General features: G+C 39.9%; 1 protein-coding gene across 1 annotated transcript; it reads left to right on the top strand.

The window, feature by feature from the left end:
* Nucleotides 1-8,144: 8,144 nt before the first annotated feature.
* LOC139934432 (acid-sensing ion channel 1C-like) lies at nt 8,145-12,727 on the top strand. Its single transcript, XM_071928667.1, has 6 exons — nt 8,145-8,246; nt 8,764-8,914; nt 9,477-9,542; nt 10,309-10,465; nt 11,325-11,416; nt 12,606-12,727. The coding sequence occupies exons 1-6, from the start codon at nt 8,145-8,147 to the stop codon at nt 12,725-12,727; spliced, it is 690 nt and encodes a 229-aa protein (XP_071784768.1).
* Nucleotides 12,728-13,092: the final 365 nt, after the last annotated feature.

The following is a 13,092-nucleotide window of genomic DNA, read 5'->3' on the forward strand; positions in this document are numbered from 1 at the left end:
GAACCTGCATAATTGTACAGCTTAGATGAAGATCACGTTTGTAAAGAGGGTTAAAGTGGACACGTACATATTGTATGGCTTTTTGAAGCAGATGAAACAAAGTCTATTTGACTAATAAAAATGTAGTTTTATAGACAGTTGCGTAGTCATAAAAAACAACTATTTATTATGTCGTGTTTGATAGTTTAAGCCTAAACTCTTCCAAGGTCATGTTGACTTTGGCTTCGGCATTCTTTCCTAAAACAGTTTTGTTAAAGTTCAAAATTGTGAGAAACGGCTCCCTCTGAAGTAACGTAGTTTTCCACGAATTTGATTGCAAGACCTCATATTTAGAATTTGAGGTCTCGAAGTCAAGCATCTGAAAGCACACAACTTCGTGTATCAAGGGTATTTTTTATTTTATTATTGTCTCGGAACTTCGATAGCCGATCCAGCTCAAATTTTCACAGGTTTGTTAGTCGCGTTTTTCTAATAGTGACAAATCGGGAAAAAGTGCATTCCGAGTAAATCCACTCTGAAGTTTTGACGTATATTCATCCGTTGTTTTCATATATCTTTGTATCCTACATTATCACTTGCAAAATGGAAGGTATGTTTCTAGGAATGTATAGAAGGTATTTATTTATTTTATTTAAAATAAAACGATCTAATATAAAAAAAAATATTAGCTTTAAAACCTATTCGTCAGTATGTAAAAAACACTAGAGAGGTTTCGCAAGCGTGCGTATAGAGATACAGATACGGATAAGATAACCGTATCCGTTCACGTCAGCCACATGTTGGACATAGTTTCGCAAACTATAGGTATGTTTCACTTGAGTGCGTTCGCACGTGTTTTTCTGACAAACATGACCGATAGCGACACCGTGCTTTATACACTGCATTTTCTCATCGTTTTGCTTGCAAATGACTAACAATTTTCGACATGTATCAAACACGATACAAGTGAAAGCAATTCCGTATGAAATGTTTTTGATCTGGGAGGAAAATTCAACTAAAATTCTGCAAAACAGTATCCATTTTTCTACGACGTGTATGAGCTCCCATATCCGTTGGTAACGTTATGCAAATTACTAATAGTCGCGGATACGCGTCACGTGAACACACAAAGTGTCGACGTATCAGTATCTGTATCTGTATCCGACGCTTGCGAAACATCTCTAATTCGTCGGTATGTAGATAACAATGAAAGAAGAAAAGAAACACCCTTGTCACACGAAGTTGTCTGCTTTCAGATGCTTGATTTCGAGATTTTTAAATCTAAATCTACGGTATCGAATTCAGTTTTGTGCAAAATTACTTCTTTTTCGTTGCTTCATAGGGGCCGTTTCTCAAAATGGTTGATACTCAACCAACCTCTCCCTGTTACTCGTTACAAAGTAAGGGGTAATGTTAGAAGTATTTATTTTGAGTAATTACCAAGAGTGTCCACTGCCTTTAAGGTCCGCTTAGATCGATTCAAAAAGCTCATTGTTAAAGGCAGTGGACACTATTGGTAATTGTCAAACACTAGCCTTCACAGTTGGTGTATATCTCAACATATGCATAAAATAACAAACCTGTGAAAAATTGAGCTTTATCGGTCATCGAACTTGCGAGATAATAATGAAAAAATCCTTGTCACACGAAGTTGCGTGCGTTTTAGATGGTTCAAGTTCTAAATCTGAGGTCTCGAAATCAAGTTCGTGAAAAATTGCTTCTTTCTCGAAAACTATGGCACTTCAGGGGGAGCCGTTTCTCACAATGTATTATACCATCAACCCCTCCCATTACCCGTCACCAAGAAAGGTTTTATGCTAATGTGTTGAGTAGTTACCAATAGTGTCCACTGCCTTTAAATCCGCCACAGCTGTTGATGGGGAATTGAAAGTATTTGATTTGTTTAGGATACATCAACAAACCCTTTTACTTAGTCATTTTGTTTCAAGTACGTCATCAATTTCTGACGCATACTTCCGCACGTTTAAGGTACACTTAGCAAATGAATCTTAACGTGAAAAAACAATCGATAAAGCGTAATTAAGGTCACTTTATGATTACCGGACTAGATACGTTTGTATGTCCACTGTGTGTGACTTTCATCTGAACAAATACATTAACGGCTGTTTGCCAAGTTGAGTGATGCTGCTAAATTAACCCAAAGCAAGATGTTATGCAAGAAGCCTATAGAGTAGTGTTCTTGTTACAATATTTCAGCGACCCACATGGATATGTACATCTGTCTCCGTAATGGTTGAAGCTCTGTAATTGCCATCCGGCGTGCTAACTCATAAAACAATACCTTGGTATTTTAGGATCTGATCCATTGTAATGCTTTAAGTTAAAAGTATGAATGTGCACCGTGGTTGGTTTTCTGTATCACTAGATGTCCATTTTACTGGATAAGTTCTTCTGAAAGCATGCGTTGTTAGATATTACTGCCCTGGAGTATGATATTAACGTCTCAAGACATGTTGTTGTGGTGACACTATAACCCATTGAATTGTTTCGGACATTTCGAATAACATATCTTAAGCTCCAACAGAAAAGGTGACAGCGACGCTTTACTTTCTTGATGCATGTATAATTTGGTACTGGTCATCCACTTTTAGACAGCTGTGTACAACCTATTCTTCAGGATACGGTTTTGTTCGACCAAGGTAGACATTACTGACACTTTTATGTTTACAGTTTTGGGTTGATTAAGCTTGCCAACGTTGCGACAAGCAAATTGTCACCAATGATGTAAACCTATGCGTACCTCATCACAAAGGCTAAAGGGAGAAGACGGGTGGAAATTGCAACGGAAGGTGCTGTTGTACAAACTAAACACGACATCGATGAGGACAACTTTCCGAGACTAACATCAAACCAAAACGACATGGAGGTTATTTCTTTGGATGATGATGATGAAACCAACCATGCTACGAACATTGACATTCCTCTGGCCGATAACTTGAAACGCATCGTGGAAAATAGAAGTCCAATCATTCGCCATTCGATCATCAAGAACGCGTTTGTGGAGAAAATACCGAAAGGAAACCACAGCACCGAGGATGTAGAGGCGAAAGGAACGGGAGGAAAAGCCGAGTTTAACGGCGAGAGGAAACGAGGCCGGGCGGGGGAGGAGGCAGCAACGGCGAACCGCTTTAATAGGTTCAACATGATGTGGTCGTCGACAGTATCAGATGCTGTCGGTGTTCCAGGCTTGAAATATGTCGTCAGTAATCAGGATGGTAACATTCGAAGGTAAGTCATGGTCATTTTGCTAACGGCTTTTATTTTAATGAAAGCTTCGAGCACCATATGGATGCTCTGTTTTCACAGAGTATGCATATCACGTTAATTACTTCTTTCTCGAAAACTATGGCACTTCAGAGGGAGCCGTTTCTCACACTGTGTTATACTATAAACCTATCCCCGTTACTCTTAATCAAGGTAGGTTTTATGCTTATAGTTGTTTTGAGTAATTACTCAATAGTGTCTACTGCCTTTAAAATGATATATATGTTTTTGTAAAGGCTACTATGGTTTATTGCCATCGTGGGAGGATTGGTTGCAGCCGGAAACCAGATATGGGAAAGAGCGACCGTCCTTCTCGGTAGTCCAAAGACGGTCGACTTACGGGTTGTTTACGTCGATAAGTTAGCATTCCCCGCCGTTACTATCTGCAATTACAACACGTTCAGGTAAGATCAAAACACTTCACTTATAAAAAAAAACTAATAATAATAAATTTGCATAAACCTTTATGCAAGTGAGGTCATTTAAGATTGTTGCCCTCGGCTAGAAGTCAGTAATATATTATGGTGTCTCGTTTAACGAGAATTAGCTGCACTTTACTCAACCAAAATACGTGAACGTGAACGTCGCAAAATGTGTTGTTAAATTCTCACGTTTTTAGCATACGTGAAGTTACCATTGTTCAAGTCCGTAAAGTAGGTGCAGACGTCATTCGTGTGCTCAACATGTACGTGTTTTTGTTCCATTGTTGGTGACGTCGGTGCTTTAATAATTACATTCATATTTTAAAGACTGGACACTATGGTCAAAGACTAGCCTTCACAGCTTGTGTATCTCAACATAATTATGTACAAACCTGTGAAAATTTGAGCTAAATCGGTCGGCGAAACTGCGAGATAATAATGAAATGTCACACGAAGTTGTGTGCTTACAGATGCTTGATTTCTAAACCTCAAATTCTGAATATGAGGGCCCAAAATCAAACTCACGGAAAATTACTTCTTTCTCGAAAACTACATTACCTCAGATGGAGCCATTGCCACAATGTTTTATACTACCAACCTTCTCCCATTACACGTTGAAAGAAAGGTTTTGTGCTATAATCATTATTTCGAGTAATTACCAATATTGTCCACTGCATTTAAGCAGCTAACTTATAGTCCCCTTCTTTCTTTCAAAGTTTACTTAAACTATGCGAATACCTCTTGTGAAAACTCGGGACCTGATCTGACACTTATCACGGAGCAAGTTCGGTTAGCAACTAGACTAGTCACCTCGGGCCAGCCCCAAGAGCCCCACTTGTGGATTGGGTCACTTGGGGCTGGCCCGAGGTGCACTGACGTCACCACAGGAAGGCTCACGTGGTGACGTGTCTGGGAATTTTTTTCTGGTTCGAAGACGAACGTGGGGTAATTGTGTGCCCACGTTCGTCCTGGGAAAAAATAAAATACTCAACATCGGGGTCGACCCAGGGAAGCTAAACGAACGCACCCATTATAGGGTGCGTGCGTTTAGCTTCCCTGTGTCGACCACGACGAGTGGTGTTTTTTTTTTTCCCCCGAGACAAACGTGTTCAGATATTAATTGCCCACGTTCGTGCTAGACAAAAAAAAACTGACACGCATCGGGGTAGACCCTGCCCCCGATTTCACGAAGCGCTGCGACGCGTCGCAAGTGCAAGTTGCGACCGGTTACACGTCGTAAGTTGCGAACTCGTCGCGGCCGCGTAGTGTCTTGTAGGTCTGCGACGCATCGCAAACCCTACGATGCGTCACTACTTGCGATGAGTTTCGTGAAATCGGGGGCAGGGGAGCTAAGCGAACGCACCCATTATTCGTTACGTATTTCTAAGCACGAGCACATTGTCGACTTGACAACTTGAGTGTGCTCCCACCTAGCGTCCTGGAAGTTCCCCGTTGGAATCAGGATTCATTGACGTGAAAATGTACGGCGTTAACTAGTATTAATATACATTAAAGGAACATTACAGAATTGGTTTTGCTGGCAAAAAAAGTTGCTAGCAGTGTAAGCACTTTATGTAATCCATATAAACAAACTGACAAACATGTAGAAAGTGGGAGAGTCATGAGAGAGTAGTACAAAAAAAAACGATTTCAAATTTTGCACTGCAGCGAGGCCAAAACAAAAATTAATAAAATGCTCACTGGGCGATAAACTCCAAACGCGAAATTAGATTATGTATTTCTCATTAAATATAACATTCCACACATAAATATTCCAACGGATGTGTTTTACTATCATCATCATTAGACCGTGTCGGTTTTATGTAAATCTGTGATCTTCACGATTTTTTTCTTTTCTTACCAATTCTGTAACGTTCCTTCAAGTACACGCTAATTTTATTTCCTCATATTGGCTTCCCAAAATAATTTCAGAAATGTCAACCTAACGAACCAATGTTTCGGCCAAATGTTGATAGACATCAACTTGTCGGGAGTAAGTGGTGCAGCTGGTACGAATTTTACGAAATATCAACTGCAATGTGGATATATCAACGCAACCGCACTTTACCTGGACCTAGGACATCACATGGAAGTAAATGAAATGTTCTTACGGTAGGTTTAGTAGATTTATGTTGGCATTCAAATGTTATAGCTTTTTCATGACAACATTACTTCCTTGTTATCAATGCTTTCATTCTAACAGGCTTCATGTTAAAGCCATTGGATAGTTTCGGTAACAGTGTTGTCCAAGGCCCACACTTCAGTATCACAACTTCTATATAAAATAACAGACCACCTGTGGAAATTTAGTCTCAATCGGTCATCGGAGTCGGGAGAAAATTACGGGAAAACCCACCCTTGTTTCCGCACGTTTCCCCGTGTCATGACATGTGCTTAAAATAAATCGGTAATTCTCGATATCGAGAATTGTTATTGTTTTAATGTTTTCTCATAAAGTAAAGCATTTAAATGAATAATATTTCAAGAGAAGTCTTTCACCATTACCATCTGTAAACCCTGTAAGTTATTTGTAAATCTGTGAACTTGTTCTTGTTCTTGTACCGAAAGTGTCTAATGGCTTTAACAAGCAAAGTTTGTAAATTTTATTAGCGGGAGTTCACTTCGTAGCAACACCCATTACAAACTTGATTAAAATTTTACATTGGGGGAACTGGTGGGTACCGATGGAATGTTCTGTTCGTCAAAACCCCATTTTCTACTATGTTTCACGTATGTATTTATTTAGGGGCTCCTGGAATGGTGAGGAAATAACACCACTTAATTTCACTACCATCATAACAGACTTCGGCGTCTGCCACACGTTTAACGGAAGACAAGTCGGCCAAGAGGTACGACACGTGAAAGTTGGTGGTAAGTTTTTACTCAATACCTCATCAGTTAAAGTAAACAACAGAACAAAAATCGCAAAAGCTAAACGTTAAGTATCGGAATCAATGTAAGACATAATTCTGGCAAAATAACACATTTCTTCCCAACAAAAAACGAAGCGATAAAGGGGGCGGTCGAATTGTTCGTCATGTGTATCCGGAGGTTTGCTTTACAGGAATAGCATTAAGGACCCTGCAAAACTGTTTCTACTGAAATATTCCTCTTCATCAGAGGCAATTAACGGTTATGGTGTTGATTAGTTTCCATCACAATAACTTCAAATTATCAGTTAAAGGCAGTGGACACTACTGGTTATTACTCAAAATAATTATTAACATAAAACCTTTATTGGTGACGAGTAATAGGGAGAGGTTGATGATATACAAAAAAAGTAATTTTCCACAAATTTGATTTAGAGACCTCAGATTTAGAACTTGAGGTCTCGAAATCAACCATCTTAACGCACACAACTTCGTGTGACAAGGTTTTTTAATCTTTCATTATTATCTCGCAAGTTAGGTGACCGTTTCAGCTCAAAATTTCACAGGTTCGTTATTTTATGCATATGTTGAGGTACACCAATTGTGAAGGCTAGTCTTTGACCATTACCAATCAGTGTCCAGGTCTTTAAGGCATTGGACACTATTGGTACTGTTGTCAAACCAGGGCCAAATTTCATGGCTCTGCTTACCGCCGAATTCTGAGCTTACGGTCACGATTCCCCGCTTACGTGCAAGCGCCGAATTTCTGCGCTAGCCTTGTAAGCGTATAATGCCTATTAACGTGGAGTACGTAGACGCCGAAATTCGCCGCTAACCCGTGAAATACGCTTGCCGTAAGCACGGAATTCCCTTCTTCCGTAAACGCCGATTCAGTGCTTACGGCAAGCAGAGCCATGAAATTGTGCCCAGTTTTTTCAATTGGTGCACGCAAACATACATGAGATAACGAACCTGTAAAAAAAAAAAAAAAAAAAAAAAAAGAACCTTGTTACATGTGTGCTTTCCGCATAATACAATTGTTCAGCTGAGAAGTATGTTATTATTTGAGTGAGAATGTATCTCTTTCACAAAAAAACCTACGTTTTTACTGAAGAGGGAGCAATATCCGGTACCATCAAAAGCTCGTCATTGCTCGTTACCAATTAACTTGCTATGCTAACACTTATTTTGAGTAACTACCATACTGTTTCATTTATTTATTTTTTAGATGATCCTTCCCCATCAAGGGAACTCGGCAAACTCCCACAAAGGGATGTAAACACCATACTGGCAACAACCGTTTATTTCTCATTTAATTGGTTTATGAATATAAATTGCACAAATCATGAAATTGTGACTCTGTAACTAGTCTTTGTGAAATCATTCAAGCCCAGCACAACCTTTTGATTGCAAGTCCTTCAGTCTTATCACTTCACCAACAGTGTGTGAAAATACTATTGGTAGTAATATAATATTGAAATGGACCAACACATTATTTTCAGGGAAATTGCATGGCTTCAGCCTTCTCTTTAATGTTCAGCAAGAGTACTACTTCTTCTCCAAGAGAAACCGCGGGGCGGCTGGAGCAATGGTCGCCGTACATGACCAAGACGAAATACCACTGGTTGAGTCATCTGGAATCGCTGTATCGGCGGGAACCGAGGCAAGAATCGCCTTACAAAGGAAAGAGGTAAAACGCCAAGCGTTTAAAGAACGTGGAAAATATTGGTGATTGTCAAAGACTAGCCTTCTCACTTGGTGTATCTCAACATATGCATAAAATAACAAACCTGTGAAACTTTGAGCTCATTCGGTCATCGAACTTGCGAGATAATAATGAAAGAAAAAACACCCTTTGTCACTCGAAGTTGTGTGTGCTTATGGTTTCGAGACCTCGAGTTCTAAACCTGAGGTCTCGAAATCAAATTCGTGGAAAGTTACGTCTTTCTCTAAAACTATGGTACTTCAGAGGGAGCCGTTTCTCACAATGTTTTATACTACCAACCTCTCCCCATTACTCGTCACCAAGTATTTTGAGTAATTACCAATAGTGTCCACTGCCTTTAACTAAATACGCGTTGGTGACCAGCAGCCGATCCAACGCTATAATACTTTTCATAACTCGAGTTGGGACGAGTTGGCCCAACTCGTCTTTATTAAATACATGAATCTCTCACTTATGTCAATAGTAATTGTTTCTTCCACAGACTCAAAATCTAGAGCCTCCACACCATCTGAGTGTCTGCGGGGCAAAAGAACTGAAGTATTTCGACACCTTCTCCAAGAATAAGTGTCAAATGGAATGTTTGATTGACCACATTATGGAAGTATGTGGCTGTGTTGAACCATACATGGCAGGTAAGCAAGATCAAATACAACCTTGTGGAATTATGTAGTTATGTATAACAACAGAACTGAATTCCACACTAAGAGTTCGGACTAGTCTTATCTCGAGTTGGGACGAGTTACCCTCATCTTTACTTAGGACTATCCTTAAGTTTTTAATATCTCCTATAACTAGTACCAACTTGGGACTAGTCCTAACTCTTTTCATTATTAACCTCAGCTGTCAGCTCGTCTTTTGAAAATAATGTTTTACTCTAAGATCAGGATGTCAAAGATGTGTAGGTGTGCGCTCATAAAAGTCTTACACCGTCTCCGATCAAATTGTTAGTTTATGTGTTTTAGGATGCAATGTTTGTTGATGTTCACTTCAGCAAAGCACTCTCCCCCCCCGCCCCCGCCCCCCCCCCCCCTCGGTGTCATTCTTACTGGCCGGCTTCACCAAAACACTATGACGTCACACCCGTGACAAGGGGTCGCTCATGCAGCTGGCTGTAACCGTTACAAACTAACTGCAGGGCACTACTTTCTAGCCTTTAGTTTTTTTTTCTTCATTTTTTGACTTCTTGTCCTATAGAATTTGCCACCGGCAAGATAATATGTGGTGTGGTGGAAGTGTTTGAGTGCTCTGAACCTCACACAAGTAAGTAGCAATCGTCAACATTTAACAGCGGCTACCGCATAATCTCAGTATATTAACTATTACTCTTGTTTGGCCAAACAGACATCGTAGATACCGATTTATAACCATTTTACGTTTAAAATGTGCATTAATAAATAATTCAAGTCACAAATGCACCTCTCCGCGCAGCTCTTTCAGCCGTGAGTCAACAACGGCTTATTTATAATAATGACCCCCCTTGATGTCAGTGGCGATTCTCCCTCTTTTGTTGGCAAACTGAGGGCGCTATTTTTCCACATCAAATAGCCGCCAATGACATCACGATTCCTTTGTTGCGCGGGCGTGTTTGACCTCACGTTTTTCGGAATTTTGGCTCGGGGCGTTTCGGGGACAAAACATGTTTTACCATGTTTTAACTTGAGGTACGAGATTCGTAATATGTTTTTTTCTATAATCGGGAATTTTTTTATGATCGGAATTTATAATCGGACGTCTAATAAAATCCACCAGTGTATTTTTTGTTCTTTTATTGCTTTTGAAGAACTAGTATTTTGACGTGCACTTTTGCTCCCAGTATCAAACTTTTGCAGAGGATATAGTAGTTCAGGCTGTGGGGTCGATAAATAATGTTCCTTTCTTGTAAAATACTGAGATACTCCCAAGTTTGCTTTCTTACTAATTTTTGTTATTTATTTTTAACCAGTTTGTTTCAAAGATGACGTGTTTTACTTGCTGTTTGTCTGTTTGTTGGTTTGTTTGTTTGTTTGTTTGTTGTTGTTTTTCTCAGGAGACTTCAGCGTTGGAGAAGAGTGTACATGTCCAATACCATGCAATGTGACTCAGTTTGTGCCTAACGTCTCAACTGCCAAATTCCCTTCCGATTTTTACGCCGGCAGGCTGGCGGTTTCTCATTTCGGCAGCAACAAAGCGACGAGTTATTTTGGGTAAGGTATTTCATAAAACAACTTGTTTTCCCAAACTCAAAGTCAGAATGTTGCATCATGTTTATACATCAAAGATAAACCCTTCCTCACGTTATTTCTCACAAATTAATAGAAGCTCCCCCCCCCCCCCCCCACCACCCAATCAATGCGAATGAACTTTCATGAACTTTCTTGAGGAATTCCATGCCAACATACATTTACTTACCATATACAAAGTGCACTCCCAGGTGAAAGGTTCCCCCGTTATGGGTCCGTTCGACCCGGAGTGGTTTCGGCGTGACCTGTGGGATTGACACTAAACACATTGATCCGGTTTATCGGTGACTTTGACACGGACTCTGGTCAAACTTGTGCAATGTTTTATACTGTCAACCACTCCCCATTACTCGTTACCACGTGGGGTTTTATACTGATAAAGAGTGTCATGGCCGAGTGGTTAAGAGCATCGAATTCAAGTTCAGGTGCGTTTTCACCGGAGTGTGGGTTCGAATCCCGGTCGTGACACTTGTGTCCTTGAGCAAGATACTTTACTATAATTGCTTCTCTTCACCCAGGGGAATAAATGGGTACCTGCGGGGGTAGAGTTTGATACTGTGAATGAAAGAGCCTTTGGAGCGGTATAAACTGTTGCCCAGGTTGTATACTCCCAAGGGAGCTGAGAAACATTAAAAAGGGATGTTATTGGCCCTATGACCAGGGCACTAATGTAAAGCGCTTAGAGAATTAAGTGTTAGTTATTAGGCGCTATATAAATCGAAAGTTAATATTATTATTATAATTATGTTGAGTAATTACCAATAGTGTCCACTGCCTTTAACCATTAATTTATATTGTTACATTTTCCACATTTTATCTACAGGACTAACTTGGTACTGCTTGAAGTGTACTACGAGGACACAACGATCGAGCGGAGCACTCAGTATGAAACCTACTGTTTCTTTGGATTTCTTTGTAAGCTCTTTTATAGTTTATTTGTAACATACTTTTCGTGCATATGGGTGTCCTAAGATTAGGTAGTGTTTGTAAACTACCCATTCAAGCAGATGGAGGTATTGTACTAGTAACACAATGGCAAACGCTTATGGAATCATAGGTCTTCTTCTAAAACATTTGAACGAAATCAACAATGTTTCAGAAGACTATCCTTTAAAGACAGTGGACACTATTGCTAATTGTCAAAAACCAGTCTTCTCACTTGGTGTATCTCAACATGTGCATGAAAAAAAAAAAACCTGTACATATTTGAGCTCAATCGGTCATCGAAGTTACAAGATAATAATGAAAGAATAAAACGCCCTTGTCACACGAAGTTGTGTGCGTTATAGATGGTTGATATCGAGACCTAAAGTTCTTAACTTGAGGTCAGTCGAAATCAAATTCGTGGAAAATTATAACCTCTGTTTTAAAAATAACGTCACTTCAGAGGGAGCCGCTTCTCACAATGTTTCACCATCAACCTCTCCCCATTATTTGTTACCAAGTGAGGTGTTATGCTGATTATTATTTTAAGTAATTACCAATAGTGTCCACTGCATTTAAAGTGTTCCATTTCCCTCATGTAGCATTCGTGTTATACGTGAATTCTACAGAGCACTGGACACAATACTAAATACAATTGTTACCATAAAAACTAACTTGGTAACGAGCGATGGAAAGCTGTTGCTAGTTATTATAACATTGTGAGAAAAGGCTCCCGGTGAAGTAACGCATTCTTTTAGAAAGAACTAATTTCCTTCTGAAATAATATTTGAATTGATTTCGAGACCTCAGCGGAGGTATCGAATTCAAAGATCTGAAAGCACACGACGTGTGCGGCTACGGTGTTTTGTTCTTCCATTATTCTCTCGCAACTTTGACGACCAAACGAGTTCAACATTTCACATGATGTTTGATATTTTGTGCATGTTGAGATACACCAAGTGAGGGGACTGGTCTGTGACATTATTTTACCAAAGGTGCCCATATCCAGTGCCGTTAATATGTGTATAATATTGACAGGTTTAGTTTATATAGGCTCGCGGTGCACATAGTGCCTGATTCCACAAACCAATGTATATTGATTACATTTTTGAAGCTGTTTGTTAAAAAAAAAAAAAAAAAGTTGATCACTCGTATACTTCTTTACTTCTGCTTTTACTAGGTGACTTTGGAGGTGCACTTAGCTTGTGGCTTGGAGGAAGTATCCTTACACTATTGGAGATTGTGGAACATGTGTATTACACTATGTTTGTCAATAGTGATGTACCGACCTACACAAAGTAACCGAGTGATCATGTACTTAGCTGGGTACGAACCAACAACCCTTTTGATTGCCTGGACTCTAATTCGACTAATCTTGTCCGGTGTAGGATGGTTGAACGTGGTAAGAGGCATGGTACAGAAGATGTGCATCCTTAAATAAAACAAAACAAAAATGTGTTGTGGTTAAATTCACAGTTGACTCTCCACATGGGCGTCAATCCGTCTTGAAAGATTGGGGGACGCAACATGTACGGCGTGGGGTCCGGGGCGGCCCGCTTTAGGGCCCCGGTGATTTGTTTAGGCCGTAGATGCTCTATGGTTCAATCTAGGTAGTCTGAGGGGGTGATGTGCCCCCTCTCGGTAGTCAGATGTTGGAATTAAATGCC

This window comes from Asterias amurensis, chromosome 3 (assembly GCF_032118995.1).
Source record: "Asterias amurensis chromosome 3, ASM3211899v1".
NCBI lineage: Eukaryota > Metazoa > Echinodermata > Asteroidea > Forcipulatida > Asteriidae > Asterias > Asterias amurensis.